General features: G+C 36.3%; 4 protein-coding genes across 16 annotated transcripts; 2 read left to right on the forward strand and 2 right to left on the reverse strand.

Annotated features, from left to right (window-relative positions):
* Window positions 1-36: 36 nt before the first annotated feature.
* On the reverse strand, window positions 37-5,860 carry LOC306852019 (protein king tubby-like). Of its 11 annotated transcripts, none has more exons than XM_079388596.1 (14): window positions 5,632-5,860; window positions 4,235-4,312; window positions 4,114-4,157; window positions 3,718-3,874; window positions 3,367-3,606; window positions 3,161-3,280; window positions 2,878-3,012; window positions 2,590-2,774; window positions 2,096-2,254; window positions 1,886-1,998; window positions 1,692-1,806; window positions 1,479-1,577; window positions 649-820; window positions 37-549 (listed from the first exon to the last, which is right to left on the reverse strand). In XM_079388596.1, the coding sequence occupies exons 3-14, from the start codon at window positions 4,153-4,155 to the stop codon at window positions 416-418; spliced, it is 1,671 nt and encodes a 556-aa protein (XP_079244722.1). In that variant the 5' UTR covers window positions 4,156-4,157; window positions 4,235-4,312; window positions 5,632-5,860; the 3' UTR covers window positions 37-415. The 11 variants fall into 11 exon arrangements, with proteins under 11 accessions (XP_079244722.1, XP_079244718.1, XP_079244723.1 ...); XM_079388592.1 differs by lacking the exon at window positions 5,632-5,860 and adding an exon at window positions 5,232-5,406 and having other exon boundaries at window positions 2,878-3,015; XM_079388597.1 differs by lacking the exon at window positions 5,632-5,860 and adding an exon at window positions 5,241-5,381.
* LOC306852022 (uncharacterized protein) lies at window positions 5,432-11,552 on the forward strand. Of its 2 annotated transcripts, none has more exons than XM_079388604.1 (7): window positions 5,432-5,572; window positions 6,201-6,255; window positions 6,485-6,571; window positions 8,088-8,188; window positions 8,390-8,485; window positions 8,642-8,866; window positions 8,962-11,552. In XM_079388604.1, exons 2-7 carry the CDS (start codon window positions 6,232-6,234, stop codon window positions 9,932-9,934), a joined length of 1,506 nt encoding a protein of 501 aa, XP_079244730.1. In that variant the 5' UTR covers window positions 5,432-5,572; window positions 6,201-6,231; the 3' UTR covers window positions 9,935-11,552. The 2 variants fall into 2 exon arrangements, with proteins under 2 accessions (XP_079244730.1, XP_079244729.1); XM_079388603.1 differs by having other exon boundaries at window positions 5,435-5,664.
* On the reverse strand, window positions 8,469-20,670 carry LOC306852020 (arylsulfatase G-like). Of its 2 annotated transcripts, none has more exons than XM_079388601.1 (13): window positions 20,577-20,670; window positions 18,523-18,753; window positions 18,259-18,446; window positions 18,011-18,058; window positions 17,456-17,567; window positions 17,212-17,346; window positions 14,850-15,046; window positions 14,672-14,752; window positions 14,350-14,458; window positions 14,153-14,273; window positions 13,960-14,050; window positions 12,802-13,080; window positions 8,469-8,856 (listed from the first exon to the last, which is right to left on the reverse strand). In XM_079388601.1, the coding sequence occupies exons 2-12, from the start codon at window positions 18,738-18,740 to the stop codon at window positions 12,803-12,805; spliced, it is 1,578 nt and encodes a 525-aa protein (XP_079244727.1). In that variant the 5' UTR covers window positions 18,741-18,753; window positions 20,577-20,670; the 3' UTR covers window positions 8,469-8,856; window position 12,802. The 2 variants fall into 2 exon arrangements, with proteins under 2 accessions (XP_079244727.1, XP_079244726.1); XM_079388600.1 differs by having other exon boundaries at window positions 8,480-8,856; window positions 17,212-17,349; window positions 20,577-20,668.
* Window positions 19,885-26,962, forward strand: LOC306852021 (monocarboxylate transporter 7-like; the record flags this gene model as incomplete). Its single annotated transcript, XM_079388602.1, has 6 exons — window positions 19,885-20,036; window positions 21,214-21,464; window positions 21,589-21,732; window positions 23,866-23,994; window positions 24,118-24,909; window positions 26,742-26,962. Exons 2-6 carry the CDS (start codon window positions 21,227-21,229, stop codon window positions 26,960-26,962), a joined length of 1,524 nt encoding a protein of 507 aa, XP_079244728.1. The 5' UTR covers window positions 19,885-20,036; window positions 21,214-21,226.
* Window positions 26,963-27,064: the final 102 nt, after the last annotated feature.

Below are 27,064 nucleotides of genomic sequence, written 5' to 3' on the forward strand. Positions count from 1 at the left end.
AATATCTCAAAAAGCAAGAGTAATGAAGATCTGTAAGATGGTGAATGTAAGTTTATGAAGAATAACTGTATAATATAGCCTCATATAAATTCAAGTTTTTATTTAACAAGGAACGTCAATCTTTCTTTTTTCATATAGCCTAAGAAAGAAAATTAAAACACCTAACAAAATTATTTGCTTAAACAGTCTCAGAAACAGGCAGTTGAATTTAGCAATTAAAGAGAGAATAAATATGAAAAAAATTATACATTGTATAATTGTAGATAATTAATAAAACAACTAAATGATCTATTGTACATTCATTTGTAATTTGTGGATAATAGCTAAATCTAAAGTTCATTCATTCACCTTTTAAATCTTAAATTAATGCAAAGAATCTCTTTTTGAAAGAAAAGCAAATACAGATGAATGACGCTCATTCACAGGCCAGTTTGCCATCGAAGGAAGACAGAGCGATGGCAAACGCCTGTAGAGCACACATGGGAAAGCTGTAGTCCATGGAAAACACATCTTCAGCTACCCGCCCAAACTGCATCACAATGTAGTCCACTGGAGAGAGATATTCATTCATATTAGAATTTGTAATATTTTCATATATTATATGATATAGCAACTACAAATACAAAGACAGTAAAAATAATAACTCACCATTATCTGGATGGACAATTTGAAAGTTTTTCACAGATGCCTGAGTAACTCTGCCATGAAAATTCAGCACATATGACTGAGTTTGCTCATTCCAGCTGGGTAATTTATTTACAAGGGTGACAAGATTCTCTTTGTTTCCATTCTCATATCGGGTGAGCAGAGACTCCAGCTCCTGGGATATGCAAAAGAGATTTCATTTTCATTATATATAAATAAATATATATAAAACAGCTGATTTAATCAGTGGACCAAACACATAATTCGTTTTTATCTGAGTGAAGTGTGAGAAATATTTGCAAGTAAATATTCTTTTTTTTCATACATTTATACAGAAATAACACATTAAATTAGTCAAATCATTAAAAGAATACAAAATAATTCTATTTCAAATAAATGCTGTTCTTTTGATCATTATATTCATCAAAAAAATCTTTAAAAGAAATGTATTTAGGTTTCCCCAAAAAATATTAAGCAACACAACACTGAGAGTAAAAATACATGTTTCTTGAGCACCAAATCAGCATATCAGAATAATTTTTTGAAAGATCGTGAAAATTCAGCTTTGCCATCACATTAATGAATTACATTTTAAAACATATTACAACAAAAAACAGGTATTTACAATTATAATAAAATTTCACAATATTACAAATTTTACTCTATTTATGATCAAATAAATGCAGCCTTGGTGAGCATAAGAGAATTCTTTCAAAAACATAAAAAAAATGTTTTGGACCCCAAACTTTTGAATGGTAATATACTGTATATCCAAAGGAAGAAACATAATATTGCGACTGATTATCAAAAGTGATCAACAACATAATACTCACACTTTTTGGTTGAATAACAACTCTCTCATCATTCTCATGCATACCAGGAATAATTACTGTCATTTTTCTAGGTCCTTTGAAACCCAAAACATTTTTCTCCTGTGTGACAGTAAAGAAAAATGTAAGCTTTTTTGCAATTAAAACAGAATAAATTAAAATATATATATAATGTAGACATCTAAAGAAGAAAACTGCACACACTTAGCATCTTACATAAAATACAGCTGCTAGCTCTTGTCGCAGCGTATCCGTTTCTTTAATGAATGGCTTCCTTTCTGGATTCTCGCCATTATTATACACAGTGAATTTAGTCCCAAAGACATTTGATCTGAGGAGACAAATTATATATTTTAGCATGGGCAGAATCGCAAACAATATTTCTGATAAGGCACTGTAATGGTACTGACCTTAGTTTGCCTATGTAGCTCTCAGTATCTCTGGATAAATCGGTAGGATCGATTGATATCAAATAATTTGACGTTTTGCACTTCTTTCTTTTTCTGCCAGCCATCAGAAAGATCTACCCATTTGAAACATTGGACAAGAGAACAATGATATGTTAAGCAATGAAAAAGACATCATTTTTCATATTTTTCTTTATTCACACTTCTGCTAACCCTTTTCCCATCCTCCTTTTCCATGTGAAGGTAATATGTGGGAAATATGCCTTTCTCCACTCCCCTCCTGTCTCTGGTGATCCTGCACTGAATAGTCACATCTCTTGGAGCAGGACGCATGGCAAACTGTTCCAGATCCTCCAAAGACATAGGAGAGGACTGGACAAGAAATAAAAAAATATCAGGGTTATTGTATTAACCTCAACTAAACCTAAAACCATAAAAAATGCCATTTTTCATTACTTGAAATAATCAAATGAAATAAAATAAAATACAACAAATAAACTTTTAGTTTAAGTTCAAGTACTAAAATAACTATAAATAAAACTATAAGAACTAAAAAACTATAGAGACATGTTTAATTCATGAAAAGGGCAAAATAAAATTGCTTATTAGGTTTCAAATTAAAATGGAAAAGTAAAATGCATAAATAATATACACAAACACACAGTGTATATATAACACTAAACAAATGAATTTAGACTGCATCTTACTTTTCCCATGTCCAAAGAATCACTATCAGAGGAAGGCTCCTTATAGTTGGAGTTTAAAGAAGCAATACTGTCATCATTTTCTGCTCCTTTTTTAGACTTCTTTGGTGTTTTTTTAGCTTCCCTCTTTTTATCCTCCTCCTCTTTGTCCTCTTTTTCTTCCTCACTGTCACTGAGATGACATCTCGCTACAACGACAGAAAACAAATTTTAACAATCAGGCCAGATCAAAAGAAGCCATCATGAAATAAAAAGGTTAATATGAAGCCATATATCATTAGATTTTTATACTTGGTTTGGGATGTTGTTTTTTCTTCGGTGTTGGAGGGACGGGGCTCTTTGTCCAGTCTTTTCTTTCATCCTCGCTCTCTGTTTCAGGTTTTTTCTCTTCGTTAATGTTGATTTCCACAACTGAATCAGTCTGAGCTGCTGGAAAATACCCCGAGTTGGAATGATAACAATGCCAGTGTCAGGTTATTTCCTATTTATGGATGAGGCACTGGGCTGTGTGACAGGAAATGGCCTTTAACTTGTATCATGCCTAACAATGGAGACACATCTCCGGTACACTTACAAGAGTGTTCCTCGCTCTTCACTTTCTCCTTAGATTCGTTTGTCTTATCCTTCTTCTTCACTGTTTTTTTCTCTTTCCCCTTATTTTCCTCCACTTCAAATGCAGGTTTGGCCTCAAGTACTAGAATGTGCAATTCAACAAAATGTAAAGGCATATCACGCAAAGGCAGATACAAAAGTTATAATTGAAAATAGAAAAACACTTACATTTTGTTTGCCCTTTTTTAACACCATTCTTCTTAGTTTTCTTTCCATCTGCCTGGCCTTCTGTGTCTAAAGTGCATTCAGCACTGTGCTGCGGGCTGATGTCTAGATCAATTTTCTTAGCGATGACCAGAACAGAGTGAGTAACCTCTTCCGAAGTCTCTTCTGTCCTGGATGAAACGGTCAGCTCTTCTAAACAAATCTCTTCCACCGTGTTTTCGTAAATCTGCTCAGGTTGTGTGTCTGAAAATAAATAGGCAGGGTGTTATTTTCTATAAAAATCTACAAAATTAAAATAATGAGTAATAAACAACATAACGTGTTCACAATAATACAAAGTAAGTGATTGCAAACCACTGAGGGAAATGTTGCTCTGAGATTGGCTTATCATTAAAGCTGTATCGGCAGACTCAGCTTTCTGTTTGCGTGTCTTGGGACGAATGTCCTGATTCGCTGTGATCATCCGGGCATCTGCCCTTCTTCTTTGTTGTTTCTTGATTAAAAGCGAACGCTATGAGAATTGACATGATATGAACTGCTGTTAAACATCAGATATATAACTACCCAGTAATGCCATCAGTATAGATACAGATCCTCAAAACCTAACGAAGCAGAAAATCTAGAGATATGCTTTTAAGCATGACTATAATCTCAAAGGTAAAATAATATTAAAAAGAAAACCCTCTTAATAAAATATGCAACACAAAAGTATATGTCTAATCAAAAGACATTTATTTCTGAGATACTAACATGAGTGTCCAGCTTCTGTTGTCGGACCGCTGCGTCCTCCATTTCTTGTGTTGGAAAAGAACAAATATCAACAAATATCCACTAAGTTTTTATTGTTATAAACTCACCAGCCAGAACGCACGTTCAAATCAGCTATCGGCTATCAAACCGATGTCTCATTGTCCCTGTCTGTCTCTGCAGCTCCATATGGCATCCCCACCTGCATGCAACAGAAGCTAAAGAAGATTACAGCGGATAAAGTTCTTACAATCAACACTCCACTGAGACGCCATGTAGAATTGATCCTTCATCATTACTGACAACAGACACTATTTCACAACTGAAAACAGCACCAGTGTCACAATATTAAGATTTTAGTAGTATAATACCAGAACTTACATATATTTCTGCGCCTTCCAGTCAAAATAAGCATTTTATGCAAGTCTTTTATGCAAGACTAACCATTGTTTATTACGGTACTAGTCGATTTTGCTTCCTTAACTTATCTATTTTCAGACTTGTGAAAAGAAAACATTCTTAATACACATTTCAATGACTTTATCTGTTTGTGTCTGTAGATTTCAATTACAATACACATCTTTAAGGGATGTTAAATCTCCACTTAAGCAGCACTTACCACAAACTTTATTCTTATTTATATTATTAATGTTTTTATATAGCCTAGGTGTTTGTTAATGTATCACTTGCCTGATTTTGTAACATTTTACACCTAAAACATTCCTTTATTTATTTATTTGGCTATTGATAGTACTTTCTGATTTATGGAGTAATACAAAGAGATAGCCAAAATTCCCTCTGGAAAACCTTTAACACTAATATTTAACTCTTCAACGAAAATATTCTTAAGTTAGTCATCTTTTCTTGTTTTTCTTTTTTGAATGGTTATAGCTTTAAGTCGGTTACATAGAAAGTTGAATTCAAAGACTGACTGCTAGTTAGGCTAGTTCTTAACAGCGGCCAAGTTTGTCCCCAGATTTCAGGAAATAATTGAAAATAATGCATATTTAATTAGCGAATGCCTCATTTGCATATTTAAACATAACCTGAAAAAAATAAATATATAATACAAAACAACTATGCTCTTCGACTTTGACACGGGAAAATATTTTATTGTTTACCATATTCACCTGTGCTATTTTGCCTTAATGTAGTCAGCAGAGAATTCTTATTGTATTTTCGTTACAAGGAAAAGATAAGCAATATTTATTGGCTGTGTCTCAAAACCTAGTGGCCCTACTTGCTAGTTTTAGCATCATAAGCAGACTAACTACCCGTAGCTACCCCAGATGGCAGTGTCTCGCCTCAGATTGTTTATATATTCACAGCTGAAGAAAAACGAAACTGATCACGTTACTCGCAAACTCTCAATAATGTTTTTATAACTTACTTCTAATCTGTTTTATCTGTATGCGTGACATTTAAGGAAAATCACTATTTATTACGGACGGATGGGATGAAGGTACGAATTTTACTTTATTTTTGACATTCGTATCTATGAGCTTATTAACTTGCGTTTACCTGAAATTCAACCTGGAATAGAGCACTATTACAGTAAGTATCATACCAATAAATGTATCTTTTAGCTATTCTTCTGAGTAAAAGGTGCTGTGACAGATAGGAGACAACAAGTAATCGAATTAAAAGCTACACTGATGCCAAAGTATCCTTCTACGCAGGATTGCGAAAAGTAGATGCATTTACTCTGTAATCATGTAAATGTAATCACATTATTAACCACAGAACTGACAAATAATCATGATTAATGGCCGTTTAGAGGAAGAGGAGGGGCAGGTGATTCATCACAAGGGTTAAAAAGAGCAGGTCTGGAGATATTTGTCCCCTGGATACTAAAATCAACCATTAGTGATGTTTTGGAGAGTAGACAGTACCAGGTTTGAGGAATCTGGTGATTTCTCCCTATGTGGATTTCTGAAAATATTTGCTTTCCACAAGTTATGGAAAAACAAAGACAGAAAAGACAAAATCATGTAAGTTAAAAAAAATGAAAAGAAAGAAAAAAACTTGCATGATAAGGGATGTTTTTGTTGTGGTTGATGACTCATGTTCCAGTGACTGTTTTTCCACAGATGTTCAGTGTGTCGTGTTACCTTTGGTAGGATGATCGAAAGTCAAGATCATCATGTAAGATCTCTTTCTTATTCTTTCCAGTTTGTCTGTGTGATGTGCAATGACAGATCTGAATATTGCACTAAAGCAATGAGGTCATTTAGATATTTAGACCGCAGATTACAAAACAGCTGATTTGACACAAGAGGTTTTGATTGTCCTTTTAAAGGTATAAAATGCCATAAATGTTTGATATTTGTATATTTTGGTCTTGAAAATGTTTCTTTTAACTTTTTTTAAAAAGGAGTTCATTGCTGTGAGAGTTCAGGATCCTCACGTTCAAAACGAAGGGTCGTGGAACTCGTATGTGGACTTCAAAATTTTCCTTCATGTGAGTATTTTTGCCTCAAGGACTTCTAATATTACAAGATTATAATCTAATAATGTGACTCTTTCCAACTTCCAAAGTCTTTTTGGGGAAGTCATGGCCTAATGGTTAGAGAGTCGGACTCGTAATCGAAAGGTTGCGGGTTCGAGTCCCCGGCCGGCAGGGATTGTAGGTGGGGGGAGTGAATGTACAGCGCTCTCTCCACCCTCAATACCACAGCTGAGGTGCCCTTGAGCAAGGCACCGAACCCCCAACTGCTCCCCGGGCGCTGCAGCATGGCTGCCCACTGCTCCGGGTGTGTGTGTGTATGTGTGTGTGTGTGTGTGCATTTGTTCACTACTCACTGCTGTGTGTGTGCACTTGGATGGGTTAAACGCAGAGCACCAATTTCGAGTATGTGTCACCATACTTGACAATACGTCACGACTTTAGACTTTTTAATACTTCTTTAGATACCAAAACAGATTTAAATGTTAAGAATAACATCAACACCCCCTCTATTGATAGTTTTTAGTCATGTGACCAGCTCGAAGACCTGGAGGGCAAAACATCCATGGAACTGCTGCACAAGCGTGTCAGTTTTTCATCTGTTTCCCAGCCGCAAATATTTAGATCACTTTTCAAAAGGTATTTCTAAACAAAATGCAAGTTTTCGCCATTTGCAATCCATATTAAGCACCAATATTGCAATCATAAACAGTGCGACACAACGTTGTAAAAACACTTAAAGTGCCTTAATATATTTAAAACAGTAATATTAAAAGATCAAATTCAGTAATCGCCACATTAATGATGCATAGTTGATGAACTCCAACAATGGCGAAATGCTTCACACTGCAAGCAGATGAGGCCGAGAACATGAACGCAGTCCGCTTAATGGTTCAGTGTTTTCCTTCTAATGGTTTTCTATGGGAAGCCATTTAATGTGAAACTTTGCAAATTGCGTTTATATTCTGGCTTCATCCTCTTGCCTGTACAAAATATACATGATCAATAAGGTGTCCACTGAATCTCGCCTTTTAATATCTGCGTTTTACTACATTATTACTTGATGCAAACTGCGTAAAAATAGCTGGCGGTCAGTGGAGCAAAGCTTCGTTTTGCCCTCCAGGTGGGCGTTCCTATAAGGGTGTGACGTCACGTGAAAACTATCAATTGGTTACAGTTTTGGTGTTGATTAAATCACAGCCATGTCCTTACATCATTATTGCTTTCTACATAAGTTTTTAGTTTTTTAGTTAAACATAATTAATGTGTATAATGATATCTATAGGGCAGGACTGGCTGTGTCTGATATATTATAAATAATGCAAATTAATGCACACAAAACTGCTTCTATTGAAACTGGTATTTTGAAGATGCATGAAACTTCTTTACATAAGCAGACACCATTTTAATAGCCAAATACTGGCCGATATATCACTCTTTCACTATATGTGTTTTTATTCTTCTGTTGTTCAACACTTGTTTTTATCTGCCCTTTTGTTATCTCATCTGGTTACTTGGTTTCTGTCACCAGACAAACAGCAAAGTATTCACTGCCAAAACATCCTGTGTGAGGCGGCGATACAGCGAGTTTGTGTGGTTGAAGAAAAAACTGCAAAAGAACACTGGTCTGGTGTAAGTTCCCTTGTATAAACAAATGACTGTATAGCTGCATATATGTCTCAGCCAGTGCACCTAAAAAAAAAAATTATATATATAATTAAATTTTATTTAAATTTACTGCAAGCAATATTAACAATTTGCTGTTGTAGTGACTTTTTCTGCATTGCATTCCCTTTTATAGTAACCCATAATGCATCACTGTATTTCCCACAGACCTGTTCCTGATCTGCCGAAAAAGTCTTTCTTCTCGTTTATTAATGATGACTTCATTGAAAGAAGGAGAAAAGGTCTTCAGAGCTTCTTAGACCAGTCAGTTCTAGCTCTTTATTTAAAATCTTCTGTTGCTTACTTCTTACAAAGCATTTTAAAATTGGGAGAATTAAGAATGGCATGTAAAATAGGACAGAAATTTTCATTTTAACTCGCAGTATTCCTGAAATTATTTGCTTTTGTCTTCCTATACAGAGTGCTGCACATGACAGTATGCCTGTCAGATAGCCAGCTCCATCTTTTCCTGCAGACTCAGCTTCCTGTCAAGCACATTGAGGATTGTGTGCAGGGTCACACCCCTTACACTGTGACAGAAGTCATTCTGACTTATGCTTCCTCTAACCGTGGCTGGGTGCAGGAGGAAGGGGATGGGGTCCAAGAGTTATGGCCCACCCCTGTTCCATTTGAATCTGTAGAGAGGTAAAAAAAAATTAAAAACCAGCCGCAACAACATAAAGCACTTGCTGATGTAATATTAAGATTACCTTCTCCTAATGATATACATCTCTTTACAGCCCTGCTCCTCACCTCCCTTCATTACAAAGTCAAGGAGCCACATCCAGTGGGCCCCTAAATGAACTTACAGTTGTTTCAGACTCTGAGTCGAGACAGAGTGATGCAGAACAGACTGCACTTGACCAGAAGCAGGGAATCGGCCATGAGCAGCTGCCTCAAGAGGGAGAGAGTTACATTAAACTAGTAGTTGAAGTCCACCCAAACCCTGTTTCTGTAGAAACTGAGGAAGAGGATGGAAACATTGGCTCAAAAGAAATGCAAAGGCTTGATGAAGATGCCAAAGATCTACAAAGTTATGATTGTGAATATCTAGCTCCACAGATAGACAGACTCATTGAAGACAAGCTTCAGCAAGGAGATGCGCACAATGAAGGAGATCTTGATCAAGAAACGTCTGTTGCCGAAGACGCAGTTGACGTTACCTCAGTAGACGAAGTCATCGAGGAAAAGACTGATGATATCAATGAAGCCAAGAAGGGAAGTCAAGATGTTGGACTTGAACAGGATAGCACTGTGAGACAAACCCCTGATAAGATCCTTCATGAAGAAGATCAAGGAGAAAGGATCCATAAAAATGAAGTTACTATTGATCTCAGTGCTGATGCTGAGAAGCTACTTGAAACCGCAGAAGATGTTGAACTCCATGATGCTAGTGAGGAGAACACGCCAGATATTGAAGATCAAGATAAAGCTGAGATAACAGAGGAACATGTGGTCCAGGAGAATGGAGTCAGTGATGAAGACGCTGCTGCCCAGGAAGAAGCCATGAATGAGAATGAGGTGCATGTTGGGGAAGTGTACAAGCTCGATGCAAAATGTCTTAAGCCTGACAGCGCCATTTTGATACTTGAAGAAATTGAGGAAGTGGTGAGCACGCCAATGGCCGCTGTGACAGAGACTGTCAGTAACCTTGATGATGATAATACTGCTGATGTCAACACGCTTGTTTTACAAGCCATTGAGATGGACTGAATGCAATGTCACGAGATGGACAGTCATACTATCATCACTACCCACAAACCAGATACTAATTCCCGTGGGTACAGTCATAGATTGGACAGAGTTATCAAAAAGTCCTCCCTTCAGCTCTTTCCCAGTCAAAATCCAAGATGTTTTTCTACTGTGTGAGTGAATGCATTAATCCACTATTGATGTGTTCAGTTCCAGACTGTTTACAGAAGATACACTAAATGATTAGACCGGGCTGTAGTTTTTCTCTAGAAACAATGTGAACAAACACAGATAATGCACTGATTACTAATGTGCCATTCAGGATTGTGAGCAAATTGCACACGCAACAAATAGTTATGAAACCGTGGTAACGGGCGAGAAAAAGCAGTGTACATCACTTTGGCACCTTGATTCTAATATTCACCATTCTTAATCAAAATATTTCTGCGTTTGTATGATTTGCAGGAATTACCCCATGACATGTTGCTAATCTATTTCTATTTTAGCAAAACCAGATTTTAACTGATTTTTTAAGTCACTTTCCTTTTTCTCCCAACTGTAAAAACATGTTGCTGTCACATGTTTGCTCTACTGGAACTTTGGGTAATTTACGGGATAGTTCGGCCCAAATGTCAAATTCTGTCAACTTTTACTCACACTCATGTTCTTCCAAACCTGAACGAGGAACACAGGATAATATTTGGAAAAATGTCTTTCTGTCCAGTGTTGTTTTGGACCCAACTTAATTTCATTGTACAGTTGAAACATTCAGAAGTATCTTCTTTTGTGTTTTAATATATTTTATGAAAATGACAAGGGTGAGTAAGTGATGACAGAATATTCATTTAGGGGTGAACAATCCTTTTAATATAATTAAATTATATTGGTATGTTTAGTGTTAGTGTGGCTGTTAAGAATGCCATGTTTTTATATATCAGGGTCTTTGGTATCTAATTTCTTTGTTGCTTAATTGATGGTCAGAACACTAATTTCCATACAGAAACTTTGAGCTAAGGAAAATAACCCCAAAATGCATAATCAATTACAGTGCACATTGTTTGGAATGATAATATATTTTATTTTCCCCATCCTGATTTAATGTTTCACTAGGTCAAGTAAGCTGCTCGTTGACTGTTCTTCTATATTCTGCTGTGATGTATTACTGCTTGTAATACTAATAAGGGAACAGAAACGTACTCAAAAGGGAATTGCTTGTTGATTGACAGAAAAGGGTACTTTTCTGAGACACGTTGATCTTTTATTATGCACAGATGTTATTTTTAGCCAAATCAGCACAGTAACTAATATGAATTCACAGTTGCATCCTAAATTATTTTTTATTTGTTTTTAAAGGATTTAAGTTAAAGTTACATTTTTAACAGTAAGTTGTGAAGAGTATAAGAATGTCTCAGTCAGCCCCACTCGTGATGTGACACATCTGTTGGTCTATAATACATTGTACACGAGTGCCAGAGCAGGTGTTCATTACTGTATGTATGCTTGGATTCACCAATGTGCTTACTAACAGCAAACCAATAAAGAATAAGAGGCTGAAATGAAACTCAGTGTCCACTGATTCACCTGAGAGAACACGTCAGAAACCATGTGTTCACTATACCAACCAATACCAGTATATTAACTGACCAAATAAGTAAAAAAAAAAAAAGCTACTGGACGGCTCACACATAGGAGCAGCCAATGAAAGTTGGACTAATTCTAAAACTGCTTTTTAAAATGAGTTATTAATGTAATATTTATGTTCAAATGTGTTTTAAAACATGAATTGGATATAGATTTTAGATTCATGTGCTTTTGTCAGAAAAGCTGGTAATTTAATTAATGCTTTTTTTGCTATGGTGATTATAAGTTTTTTTCCAAAGTAATTAACAAAATACAATACTATCAGTTTCTTAAATATTAATCGATCCAATAATAAGTTATGCAGTCACCATTATTGCAACAAGTATAACCACAAGATGGAGACACGGTATCAAACTAAGGAAAAAGAAAGCCAGTTGTTATAACACATTTTCATTCATTTTGTCATTTATATAAAACTCATAAGATCAAATTAAACAAAATATTTCCATCTATTTTTATTTGCATCTCATACATTCATATTTGAATTGTCTAAATTATATACTCCCTAAATATAAACGCACCTTTAAAATTATAAAGAGTTTTTTTTAAAAAAAATTAAATAATTAACTAATAACTATAATTTTTCATACATTAATGTAAGATACACAAATCTTTTTGGTAACACTTTAGTATAGGGACCAATTCTCACTATTACCTAGTTGCTTATTAGCATGCCAGTTATGAGCATATTGGCTGTTTATTAGCACTTATAAAGCACATATTCTGCATGACCATATTCTACATTCCTAATCCTACCCAATACCTAAATCTAACAACTACCTTGCTAACTATTAATAAGCAGCAAATTAGGAGTTTATTGAGGCAGAAGTCTTAGTTAATGGTTTGTTAACAGAGAGGATTGGACTTTAAAGTGTGACCGATTGTTCCATATTGTTAAAAATTGAGCTCTCAAGGAATGAAAGTTATTAATCTCATGATTTGTTTAGAAATATAAAGATCAGTAATTGTGATTACCCCTGTTACAGGCCGCTGGGGTTTGACCCAAGTTTGAAAACGCCTGGTCTAGTTCATAATGAAAATGCAGAATAGAAATGTATTGCAACATCTTGGAATCTATAGTTTCCTGTTACACAACCTTAGCTTTACACATTCTTTTTTGTTAGTCTAGGTTTTCTGGGACATTGTGCTCAATATTTGAACTATGCTCTTACCACTTTGCTTTCAATATGTTGATGTGATCTAGCCCATTGACAAACAGTGCTGTGTTCAAGGCTGAGCTGACTGACCTCATTTTAAACTGTGACATCGGCAGGCGGGGTTGTGTGGCTGGCAGCAGGGGACTGCAGCCGGATTCACGCTGTAGTCGGCCGATGATACCTTATCTGTGGCAATGTCCCATAGCAGAGCCTCCCTCTCTATCTCCACTTCCTTCAAGACAGATCTGTACTCCTCACTCTCAGGGTTCAGAGGGCTCTCCTCTGCCTCATCTAGTGAGAGGTCAAATATCAGAGGGGGGTCGTGATACTGCTGCTGTCCACTTCCTCCACCGCATGTCACTGATCCACCTGAAAGAGCACATCAAAACCATTACACCAACCAAAAAATACCACTGGACAGCTCATACATGGAAGCAGTTATTGAACTTTAGACTAAAAGTTACATTTCAAAGTGAGTTATTAATGTATTATTTTATGGTTTCACTTAAGTAATGTTTTATACACAATTTAAACTGTTTCAAATACCTCGATTTTTTTAAATGTGATTTATTAATTCATTATTTTGCTGTTACATTACATTTTTAAACAAGAAATAATTCGTTTAAAATGTCTATTTATTTGTCAATTCATAGAAAATTATATTTCTTCATTTATTATTTCACTAATACATTTTTTAAACATGAATTTAAAAAATGTAAAAGTTTCAAATGTCTATTTATTTATCAATTTAAAAATAGTTATTTATTCATTTATTATTTAATGTTACATTTAACTGCATTTTTAAACATTTAAATAAATACTTTAAAATTTTATTTTTTTTTATTTAAAAATGTGACTTGATTCATGTAATTTTGATATGTGGTATTTTGTATTTTATTCCTATTAAAAACCAATAAACATTCAGTTTAAAAAAAATTTGACTTTTTAGTTTACAGTTTTATTCTACATTTAAACTAATTAAATCAACAGTTTAAAATAATAAACAAACTTTAAGTAGATTAAAATAAATGTATTTGTCATTTATAAATATATATTTATTTACAGTTTTATTCTTGAATTAATACCCTGATTCTTTCATTTTATTTTTAACTTGTAATTAAGTCCTCAATAAACCAAAATAAGTCTATGTTTAAATGTAAAAAAATATTTATTTACAGTTTTATTCTTGAATTAATACATTGATTCTTCAATCTTATTTTTAAGTGGAAGTCTTTAATAAACAGAAACCTGTGATGTAAAATGCCTTGTGATGTTTCAGCCTGATGGTTTGAAGGTCACCAAACTGTCCTGCAGCACCGCTGTTTGGATGCATGAGACTCTGAAGACGGGAACGAGAATTTACAGAAGGCCAGTGAGAGCAAATTTCACAAATATTTGTTTAGGTCTGTAAAAGTGATGTGTCATCTAAACACACTTGTACCTTATGGCCTGTGTCAGAGTCATTGAGCAGAATGTCAGTTATATCAATGCCGTCATAGCGTCGATCTGATGGTGGTTTTACACCAGCCAGGGAGAGAATAGTTGGAAAGATATCCAGACCACTAAGGAGTTAAAGCCAGACGTCATAGATTGAAAACAAAACAATCATGTTACACAATGTTCATAATTTTCCAGTACCTCAGCAGGGCGCTGCTGGTGCTGTTGGGTTTGATCTTCTTAGGCCATGCGACCACTGTGGGAACTCTATGACCTCCTTCCCATGTGGTTCTCTTGGCTGAGCCGCCACCTGCTCCGAAAAATGAAAACAGACTATTACATGATAATTCAATTAGTGGGTTTGTTATCTAAAACAACTGAAGACACAAGCATGAAATCTGCATCCACAGAAAAACCTGGAACTTCATTCATTAAATATCTTCTATTTTTGGCAGATTAAAGATATGACATCTTCTAAAAACAGAAAAATACAATTTATTTTCAATAAATGAGACTTCATTACCTCTGCTCGTCTGCCATTTTCCAACAAAAGGCCCAACATGCCCAGCAAACTGGCATTTCTGCTCCCACGGGCCATTGTCACCTTAGAAATTGATGCATTGTATTACTATTAAGCAACTTTTTAGTAAAACAACTAACCCAAATGAGTCCTTATTGTAAATATGTGTAAAATAACTCACCAGTGAACCATATCAATGTGTTTTCCAACTGCTCAGTGCTGACCGCTTGCATGATTGTCCCCACCAAAGAGTCCATGTCACTGAGGCTGGCTGTGTAAGGGTCTTGTGTCGTAACGTTTAGGAAGGCGTTATGGAACAGTGGGACATGCATGTGAGCAAGAGCCACATACAGTAGGAACGGCTGCTTCTTCGAAATGCTACACAGACACATTAACACAAAACATTTAATACCCAAATTGTACAGTGACAGAAGGGTAAGTTTGTTATAGAGAGTGTAGTGGTACCATCAGGAGATATTAGAGATTTTTTTAACACCACTATTCAAATGTCGGGGGATTATTTTATGCTTGAAAGAAGTCTCTTTTTCTCACTAAAGCTGCATTTATTTGAGAAGAAATGAAGTAAAAATAGTACAACTGTGAAATATTACTACAGATTTCCATTTTATTATATTTTAAAATCTAATTTATTCCTGTGATGGCAAAGGTGAATTTTAAGCATCATTACTCCAGTCTTCAGTGTCACATGACCCTTCAGAAATCAATACGATATTTTTGTGGAAACCATGACACGACGCTTTGATGAAAAGAAAGTTAAAAAGCTTTTATTTTAGTTAGAAATCCTTTGTTAAACTGTTATAATTAACTTGTTATTTTCTGCCAGTTTAATGCATCCTTGTTGAATCAAATGAATAATTTATTTTAAAAAAATGACTGACCCCAAACAGTAGAGTACTGGTATCAGTTGATATTGTAAATTTAATTGTACATGCTCTTTTACTCTGTTTACAGTTAGATTACTCCTGCCATCATTTAATGCTCACAAACTGTTCATCTTTAAAATCACTAATAATTTAATAACACTGTTAAATGTTCGTTAGCAAATCCCAAAATAAATATCCAAATTTCAAACAGTATTATAATGTTGTGATGCCTAAATTCACCTGTACCATTTCACTGCTGGTTATACCCTGTATAATTGTGTATGTGACAAATAAAAATCTTGAATCTTGAATCTGTAGAATGCAAAACAATAGTTTGTATTGTTCAGTGTTTTATTTTTAATTTAGACAAAATATTATACAATATAATATAATATTATACCATGGTCTGTTTGAATACTCGATTTGATTGGCTGGCAGGTAAGCATTAAAACCGTATAATGCACAGGTATTTCCAAGTCAGTTTAATCACTCTTCTACATTGATGCACTGCTTTAACTGATGCACACAAACACACACACACACACACACACACAGAGAAAGAGAGGTTGGAGATAGCAGATGGACACACATTGACGCACAGAAACTTGTTGTCAATGCCACTCCGCTACTTTTATTAATAAAATAGCCTAGATACGAGATCACTACATTATATTCCTCAGCATCCTCCCTGATTTTTAAGTAACTAAACACAGCTTCATTGTTTGTAGAGAGACACGCCGACACAGGTAATCCACAATCTTCCCTCTCTCTCTCTCTCTTATTTTCTCTTGATAATAAATTCAAATAAATGTGATCTTACTGCACTATTTCATCTCTGTGTCTGATTTGAAGCAGGCAGAATACTAGCGCTAACTTGTTGTTGTCAGTGGTGACAATTGACCATGGTATAAGCAGGATAATGCACGGCTAGCTGTGCCTTTTAATGCATTAATGCGCTTTGCATTGGGTGTTTCTTGGCCTCCACGTCGTGAATTAAAATCATTTAATGCACAGCTAGCCATGCATTATCCCCTACGTGTATAATATACAAAATATTATATACTATTGTTATCTCATACTTAATGGTTACTGGCCCAATGTCAATATATTATCTATTTATTTAAACAGATGTATATGAGGACTGTAGTGATACTGGCTTTGAAACTGTCACAGGTCTCTGTACAAGTATACAGCTGAAATGAGAAATAGATGAGACTTGGTTGCACATGCAGCCCAACAGATGATGATCTATCCTTAGACTGTGTCAAAGGTCAACACCGCAACTTTGCCTGCCCAGTAAACTTGTTTGCAGACTAGAGACCTTATATTCACTGATCAAAGTCCCCTGTGTGTTTTTATAATCCATTTTTAATCAAGAATGTTTTGGCTTCACACTTAATACCTAAAACCTATTTAATTAAAACCATTTGAATTTACATATATTTTACCAGGAAGTTCAAGTGGTGTAATAACCTTTAAAACAGTAATACTAATATTAATAGTACAGAATTTTTTTGGGGGGGGGACAATCTGTGCAACAGAAGTTATTAGAAATACTTACAAGCACAATTTGCCAGAAGGCAGGCTATTATGGAGTTTTATGTCGGTATCGAAATCATAATATAGGTATAAAATCATATATAGAAGTGGTGAACAAACCTGGCAGTGAATATCTGATTGACTGCTGCTGTGGCATATCTGTCTTTAAGGCTCCATGTGTCCAAGGGTTGTTCAATTATTGTCTCATTTTCAAACAGAGGCAATGCCACTTTAGTGTAGCATTCTTCATGCTTCCTGCTGAGAGAAGATTTTTCAACATATTTGAGACGCATACAAAACCTCAGGCTATGTGTGGCATCTGATGTGTGTTTTTGACCTATATGGCCTGAATAGTAACACAAACCTAGCAGTATACTGACTGCGGAGACAGGGTGGACAGCTGGGAAGGTCGAGACCTGGTTTGTCAGTGCAGCCCATGTCGTTGCTATAAGGAATACCGAAGTAATAGTCAAAACCTGTAGTGTAAACACAGAAAAGTGAGGATTTTCTCATGACATGGCTTAAAATAAATACATAATGTTAGACCATAATTACAATGTATTTATAAAAATGTAATTTAATGTGAAAAAAAAATCCATGTCAAGAAAATTCTTATTAAATTAAGTAATATTATTTATTTTTCACTGTTTTAAGTAACATTTTCATCACTTGAAATATAATAAACGTTAACTAATATAAAATATAAAAACTTTTCTTTTTCATTAAGTTTAACTTGATGTACTAAAATAGCTGAAACTAAAACTGAAATAAAAATCAATAAAAACTATATAGACATATTTAAAATAATGACCAAAACACAACAAAATTACTGAAATTTTAACTCAAATTAAAATGAACATAAAATCTACAAATGAAAACTAATTTTTAAAAAATCACATATTAAGTTGCTGGATTTTACCTCTATGAACAGGATTGTAGGAACCATTGTGTCCGAGGTGCCATTTTCCTGTTTTAAAATCAATACAAGAAAACTGGAATTGAAATATTATTACATATAATAAGTTTAGCTTAGGAGACTTATTAGTTGCCAAGGTGACGATGCTTATTTGTTAATCAGGAGCTAATCACAGCACAATGTAGAGTTCATTGCTCTCAGGATTTTAATCGCGTTTCTCTCTGTATGTTCTTTTGTGTTTCTGCACTTACCGATAATGGCTGTATAATAACCTGCATCATGCAAGAGCTCAGCAAACGTTGTCTCATTGAGTGGCAGCCCCCCAACTGACCCCACTGCAAAATTATGAGTGACCCCATTGCGTAGCCCATGTCTGCCGGTCAGGAGGGCAGCACGTGACGGCGAGCATGTGGAGGCAGGAGAGTGGAAGTCTGTGAATCTGCAAATCACCAGACATAAGCCCCAAAAATTAGACATAATTATGCACAAAACTGCGTCGGTAATGATAACACTACCTTTTGCCCTTCAGCATTAATGAGTCCAGCCAGGGTGTTGGTGTGGAGCTGTCAGGCCTGTTCACCCAGAGGTCACCCCATCCAATATCGTCGGCTAGGATGATTATGAAATTGGGTCGTTCCTTTTCACTAGTTTTGTCTTCCTTTTTAATATGGCTTTTGATATGATGAATCAGTCCAGAGAACAGAAGCAGTAAACACAATCCAAACTGTGTCATTTTTATGTTAAACCTAAAAAGAAGACGACATTTAAATTATGATTTATTTGACACATAATTACTTATACATCGATTGCTACTTACAAGGGGAAAAACAACTATAAAAACAGCATGATTAATAAAAACAGGCAACCAGATATCTTCAATGGGGGTTATTATTATAATAGCTAACTAAAATTAAAACTATTATTTTTTGTTATTTGAAATAAAATAAACATTAATCCAAATTAAATATTTAAAAAAATATTATTTTATTTATTTTCTCATATTATTTTATTTCAGCTGTCTCATTTTCATTTGAACTTTAATAAAAACTAAAACTGAAATAAAATATGTAGACATATTTAAAAATGACAAAACGCAATTACTAAAATGTAGCTAAAATGAAAATGAAATCAGAAGAAATAAAAACAAAATACTAATACTAAATAAACTAAATATGAATAAAAACTAATATAGTAGGGGGCTAGTTTGATTTCAAACTCAAAAGAAAATATGCATTAAACTAAATATAATACTATGTTAACTTCAATCAAACTAAAAGTAAACACGTTAATTTATCCCTCAAACATTTAAAGTATTAAGTAACATTCAAATGTAACATCAAGTTATTTTAACAACATGGCAACTTAATTATTAAGTATCTAATTACATTAATATGGTGTTATATGGATGGTATTTCAGGCATTTGATAGAATATGTAATGGATCCTGCTTCATCTTTTTATCCACCAAGGGTTTCTCATCTTGAAGAAGACTGAAGACCCCCGAATTGCATGAATTTACTAATGTAATGTAAAAGGCAGCATGTGATGTAGAATTTAGGCCTAATAATGATATGATCAGTAAAGATCGGTCAAACTAACAGTATGCTATAATCACATAGGAACCAAACGCTATCTGAGGTTGCAGTTTTTCATAGCATAAAGCCCTTTGGACGTCTCTGAGGAAAGCCTTTTCACTGTTGGTTTGAGCAGATCTTGCTAACTGTTATATAACACACTTTACCTAGTGCACCAGTCCGTTTTAAACATTCAGTACAGTCACTCCTGCAGCTCCCACTTTACACTATGGCGGGGGAGAAGAGACAGCATGTTTTGACATTCCAGCTCAAGGGAAATGGGGGGTTGCTGGTGTGGCCTTTCATTCAACATTGACTTTAAACCAATCCTCAACTTACTCAACAGCTGTTACCTCCCACCATAGAGGAGCTCAGTGTTTGAGACAGTGGAAGCAGCACCACATGGACTACAGTACAGCAGTGGAGTAACAACATTCCTCTCACTGACAGGATAAGGTATGCATTTTTTTTTAGTTCTGACTGTTCAATGTTACAGTATATCAATGGTTAAATGACGACTACAACTAAAGGGTTAAACATCATGGGTCAGGTAGTGCGCGCGCCACACATATGTATGCAGGAAGGCACAAACCCACACGTTTATATTTGTATAGAGGTCCTGACCATATAAACGACCACGTGACAAGAAACTGAGAAAACCCGTTCTTGCTGGAATCATGATGGGGCAGGTGGTGCAAGATAACGTACAAAGTGATTTAGAAACAAACGTATTGAACAATGAACAAAGATTTTTAAATGAACTAAACTTAATATATGTTTATTTGTGACAATTACGTCATGCCACAGGTGTGCTGTTACAGATGCTTTGAGGAGTTAAATCAGTAAAGTTTTATAGTCTGGATATGATAGGAATAGAGCTGTTCTAAAATAATGTTAGCTGTCGCTGTCCTAACATTGGGAAAGACGAGAAGGATTTTAACAAACACACGCTTTATAATGACTTATATTAATATTATGAGACTAATTACTCCTCACCTAATGCCGAGCGATGATTTTAATCAATGAAAATATTTCAGTCGTTGTTTTGCGCTTCAGTTTGTTGACATTCGTGTCCCGCCGCCCCTATCATGACGTAACATCCCACTGGTAACGCCCCTTGCTGTTTTTTTTTTTGTTATTTTAAAATATAAAGCTATTTAGCTTTATATTTTATTTCAGTTTTGGTTTTAGTCATTTCATCAGTACTCATTTATTTCAGTTAGCTGCCTTAGTTGAGTCATTTATATAAATATGAACATATATTGTGATAATATGATCAATTTAGTTCAGCTTTATTTTAGTTAACAATAACAACACTGGTCTCTAGCACACATCAGAAATTCAACTTTACAGAAACCTCTGTCCCAAAACCTGATCCATGAAATGGTTAAACTAATTTAATAGCTGATATTGCAGTGGTTTTATAGAATTATTAAGCATGTATATCTGAGTTAAGTTTTTCATCTTTGACAGTGTCTACTTTCAAATTAAATGTCTCTTTACAAATGGGAATGATCATGGTTGTGCCCAAATACAGTTTATACTGATGGATCTGAGTGGCTGTAAAAAGTTAATTCACTTATTTACTCACTATAGCTTAGCTTTATCTTACTTTTTTTTGTCACATTCACAGGTCGCAGGTCAAAATGGCACAGTGGATTTTCCGACTAAAGGGCTGTCTTGGCTCTAAAGTGTACTCAGAGGTCCCAGATGGTGGTTGGGGTTGGATTGTGGCTGTGGCCTTTTTCCTGGTGGAGATGTTCACTTACGGGGTTATTAAAAGTTTTGGGATTTTTCTCAAGGACTTAATGAGTGACTTTGGCGAGAGCAACAGTCGAGTTTCTTGGATCATTTCAATATGTGTCTTTGTTATGACTTTCACAGGTAAGGTTTGTAACTGAAATTTAAAAAAATAATTTGCTAGCTTGACTCCTCATAGCTGTATATTTAGCCTACTCTTTTTTTATATGAGTTCATTTATGTAACTTTGCCATCCATGTCTCTTCAGCTCCATTATCATCAGTGCTGAGTAATCGATTTGGCTTCCAGCCAGTTGTGATGTTTGGCGGATTTCTCATATCTCTGGGCACAATCTCAACAGCATTCACCAGCTCCATCAATCAGATGTACCTCACTACTGGGATTGTGACAGGTAGGTAAAGCCTTGTAGGCTACTATATATACACAAATGTTCAAACATTTTTTTTTAAAAAGAAATTAATATTTCATTCAGCAAGGATGCATGAAAGGGATAGTTCACGCAAAAATGAAAATTACCCCATGATGTACACCCTCAAACCAGAGGAGACTGATGACTATCATATTCTCTCTGGAGCTTTTGCTACACCTACTTCATCCGGTGAAACGCCACTCTCTCATCAACATCAATAAAGCTGTAAATTTGGATAATATTCTTACACAAACACATCAATTCACTTCAGAAGGCCTTTATTAACCCCCCAGAGCCGCGTGGAGTACTTTTTTTGATAGATGGATATACTATTTTTGGGCTTCAATATCTCGACCACCATTCACTGCCATTATAAAGCTTGGAAGAGCCAGGATATTTTTTAATAACTCTGATTGTATTAGTCTAAAAGAAGAGAGTCAAGGCCCGTTCACACCAAGCACGATAATGATAAAGATAGCGATAAAGATACAGTTCTAAAAATCGTTCTCAGTATTACAGAATAGCAGCAACTATAATGATAAAAGCACAAAGAAACTATATAGTTGAAATCACTTCCAGAACAATTTTTTTCCAACTGATGAATGATAAAAACACTAACAGCCAATCAGAATCCATCTTGCTATAATGTGCTAGAGAATTTAAAGCGACAGACGATATCGTTTGCTGGTGTGGACGCTAATATCGTTATCTTTATAGTTATCTTCATCGTTATTGTGCTTGGTGTGAACGGGGCTTTATATATCCATGGTTTGAGGGTGAGAAAATCATAATAATAATAATAATACATTTTATTTAATGGCGCCTTTCAGGACACCCAAGGACACCTTGCAACAGAAACACAAGCAATAAATCACCAATACATAAAATAAAAAATAAATAAATAAATAAAAACAGAAAGGATTACAGTGAATAAGCAGATTTAAAGAGGTAAGTTTTGAGCTTTGATTTAAAAATGTTGATAGAGTCCAACTGACGGATATGAATGGGTAATGAGTTCCAGAGTTCAGGGGCAGCGTGACTGAAGGCCCTAGCCCCCATTTTGACCATTTTAACTGAAGGAATAGACAGGAGACCAGAAGAAGAGGAACGGAGGGCACGAGAGGGACTGTATGGATGGAGCAAATCAGACAAATATGTGGGAGCAAGATTACAAAGTGCCTTAAAAGTGAGGAGAAGGAGTTTGTATTGAATTCTTTGGAGTATTGGGAGCCAGTGAAGTTAAGGGTCGGTGTGATGTGTTCTATTGATTTTGTGTGGGTAATAATTCTTGCAGCAGAGTTATGGACATTTTGAAGTCGTTGGAGGAGCTTTTGGGGTAAACCGAAAAGAAGGGCATTACAGTAGTCGAGACGTGAGGTGACAAGGGCATGAACAAGAACTTGGGTTGAGTGCTGAGTGAGTGATGGGTGGAGTCTAGAAATGTTACGTAAGTGGAAAAAAGCTATGCGAACTGTATTGTTAATATGTGAAGTAAAAGAGAGAGTAGAGTCCAGTATTACACCTAAACCTTTGACCTGAGAGGAGATAGGGACCAGACAGCCTTCAATACTTATACTGATGGGTGGGGATTTGGAGAGTGTAGATTTGGTACCAATGAGAAGAACTTCACTTTTATTGCCATTTAGTTTGAGCTTGTTCTTTGTCATCCAAGATGTGATGGCCTGTAAACAATCAATAAGTGCAGTGGGGCATGATGAAATACTGGGTTTTGTGGAAATGTACAATTGAGTGTCGTCAGCGTAGCAGTGAAAGTATATACCAAAGTGCCGAAAAATATTACCAAGATGGAGGATGTAAATAATAAACAAAAGGGGACCTAACACTGAGCCTTGGGGAACTCCTTGGTGTAATGGGGATGAGAATGACTTGATGTTTTTCATTTGTACAAACTGTTTCCTGTCAGTGAGATATGAGTTTGAACCATTTTAGAGCAGTACCAGTGACCCCAGTGCTAGCCAAACGCTCAAGTAAAACTGGGTGCAATAAAAACTAGTCATTTATATGTTTGATTAAGAAGTTTGATTTACTAACTAAAAGCAAAACCAAGATGAACAAAGCATCTAATGATTTTCAGATGCCTCTTCCTTTCTGTAGGACTCGGCTACTGTCTGACATTTCTGCCAACCGTCACAATCTTGTCCCAGTACTTCAGCAGACGTCGTTCTGTGGTCACAGCCATGGCCTCCACTGGAGAGTCATTTGCTATATTTGCTTTTGCTCCAGGTGAGGGCAGGCATGCTCATCTGCAATGTAATATCATCACATATTATGTCTCATTATGTTAAAATAAGTGTTTCATAATTGTAATCAATTGTAGTCAAACATATTGCTTTCTTGTATCTGCAGCCTTCACAGCTCTTAAGAACTTAATTGGCTGGAGGTACACAATGGTGGTGATTGGAACGTTACAGGGCATCACAGTTATCTGTGGGGCTCTGCTCCGTCCCATAGTCATCAAACCAAAGACTTCTCTAACAGATACTGAGCTGAAGATCACATGCTCTCTTCCTGAAGAACAAATGCAAGGCTCTGCTAGCTCTGGAGATTCAGGTGTACAGTCACTTGATGAGCTAAAATGGGGTTTTAAATCTGGGAAGGAACAGAGTGAAGCGGAACCACTTCAGATCCCTCCAAAACAACAGGACATGTCAACCAAAAACAATCTCCTGGATTTGACTGTACTAAAAGAAGGCAGTTTCTTATGCTATTCAGCCTTTGGCCTTTTTGCAACCCTGGGCTTTTTCGCCCCACAGCTATATGTGGTGGAGCTCAGTGCCAGTTTGGGTACCAAGAGGGACAAGGCTGCCTATATGCTGTCAACAATGGCCATTGCTGAGATCTTTGGACGTCTCTCCATCGGATGGGTCCTGAACTGGGGGCGTTTCAGGAAGATCTTCATACTTCTCGGATGCGTGTCACTAATGTTCCTGGTGCTGGTGTTGTTTACTGTGGTTAATGGCTTCTGGGGACTGGCGGTGTGCTGTGTGCTTTATGGCTTCTTACTTGGGAACATTGCATCCACGCACATCCCAATGTTGGCAGAGGATGATGTTGTAGGGATCCAGAGGATGCCCTTAGCTGTAGGCATCTACGTCTGTATTCAGAGCTTTGCAGGACTAGCTGGTCCACCATTAGGAGGTAAGAAAAATTAAATGTTTTGACCTACCATTCAAAGTTTTGAGGTTGGTAAGATTTTTCGAATGATAAATTAATGACTGTTTTTTACTGTAATATACACTGCTAAAAAAAATTATTTAAACTTCAAGGGTATCAATCTGAGCTGTCCAGTTAGGAAGCATAAGTGATTGAGAATCAGTTTCTCTTGCTTTGGTGCAAATGAAAGTGACATCAGGTGCACTGGAGAGGCAAAACAAGACCACCCTCAAAAAGCAAATGGTTTTGAAATCGGTGGCCACAGACAATTGCTCTTTCGTTATCCTTCCTGACTGATTAGTCTTTAGGGGTCTTCTAACTACTTGTAGCATGAGGCAGTACCTGCAACCCAATCAGGTTGCACAGGTAGTCCAGCTTCTCCAGGATGGTACATCCATACGTGCCATCACAAGGAAGTTTGATGTGTCTCACAACACGGTCTCATGACCATTGAGGAGATACTTGGAGACGGGCCATTACATGAGGAGAGCTGGCCATGACCATAGAAAGGACTGGTATGGAGGGCCAAGAAGCAGGACTGCTATCTGATCCTTTGTGTATGAAGGAACAGGAGGAGCACTGCCAGAGCCCCCCAAAATGGCCTCCAGCAGGCTACTGGTATGCACTTCTGACCAAACTGTCAGAAACAAACTCCTTGAGGGTGGCATGAGAGCAGCATGAGGGCCCGATGACCTGTTGTGAGACCTGTGTTCACAGACTAGCACCATGCAGCTTGATTGGCATATGCCAGTGAACACCAGAATTGGCAGGTCTGCCGGTCTGCCATTGGTTTCTCGTTCTCATCAGGGATCAGAGCACATATGACAGACTTGAAAGAGTCTGTAAATGCCATGGAGAACATTGTGCTGCCTACAACATTATCTAGCATGACTTTCTGGTGGTGGGTCAGTGATGGTCTGGGGAGGAATATCCTTGGAAGGTCGTACCCTTACTACTGTTAGGTCCCAGGATTATATCCTATAGCCACTGTCTGACCTTACACTGGTGCAGTGGGCCCTGGGCTCCTCCTGGTGCAATGGCCTAATGTCTGGATGACAAAGGCATTGATGCCATTGACTGGCCCTCACGTTCCCCACATCTGAATCCAATTGAGAATCTATGGGACGTTGTATCAGAGCATACCAAGCCACTAAGGAGCACCAGGAGAATGTCCAGGATCTCACTTATGCCCTGATCCATGTCTAGCAGGAGATGTCCCAGTACATCCTTCATCTCATCAGGAGCATGCTGTTGTCGGGAGTGCATACAGGCACGTAGGGGCCACACACACTACTTACTTATATTAAGAGTTGCTTTGAGGAAATTCATGCAAGTTCAATCAGATGGTAATTTCAGTTTTTTACTTTTTTACTTATTTTGGTGGCATTTTGAATCCAGCCCTAAGTGGGTTGAATATTTGGGTTTCTATTGACCATTGTAACATAATTTTGTTAATTGAGGTCCAATGTATGATTTAAGTGTTCCCTTACATTTTTTGAGCAGTGTTTTTCAAATGTAATTTATTTCTGTGATGCCAAAGCTTAATTTTCAGAAGCCATCACTCTGTGTCACATGATCCTTAGGAAAACAATCTAATATGCTGTTTTGGTGAACAAGAAACATTTATTATTATCAATGTTGAAAACAGTTGTCCTGCTTAATATACAGTACCAGGTTATATGTTTCAGGATTTGTTGATGAATAGAAAGTAAGAAAAGCATTAAAAAAATATTTTTTTTGAATAGTAGTGTATATACAGTATAATGCAAAACTCCCTGAACAAGCAACTTACTGCATTATCCTATCAAATATTCTAGGTGTCCTTGTGGATATTACACAAAATTACAGGGCTGCATTCTACTCCTGTGCTGTGGGAATGGGACTAGGTGCTGTCTTCCTTGGGCTCGTACATCCAGCTAAGACAGGTCAACTGTGCTCGAGGAGGGACAATGGACAGAATAACCCCATAGTGAAGCAAGTATCCAAAGACAACCCAGAGGAAATTCTAGAAGTGGATAATCAAGATATTAAGTCTTGAAAAAAAGACTTCCTTTATGAATTTAGCTGACCTTTAGGTACTATCAGACCTGGTAATAACATAGGAAAAACTTTTACAACTGTAACTAAAATATAACAACAT

The sequence above is a fragment of the Barbus barbus genome (assembly GCF_936440315.1).
Source record: "Barbus barbus genome assembly, chromosome: 32".
In the NCBI taxonomy this organism is placed as follows: domain Eukaryota; kingdom Metazoa; phylum Chordata; class Actinopteri; order Cypriniformes; family Cyprinidae; genus Barbus; species Barbus barbus.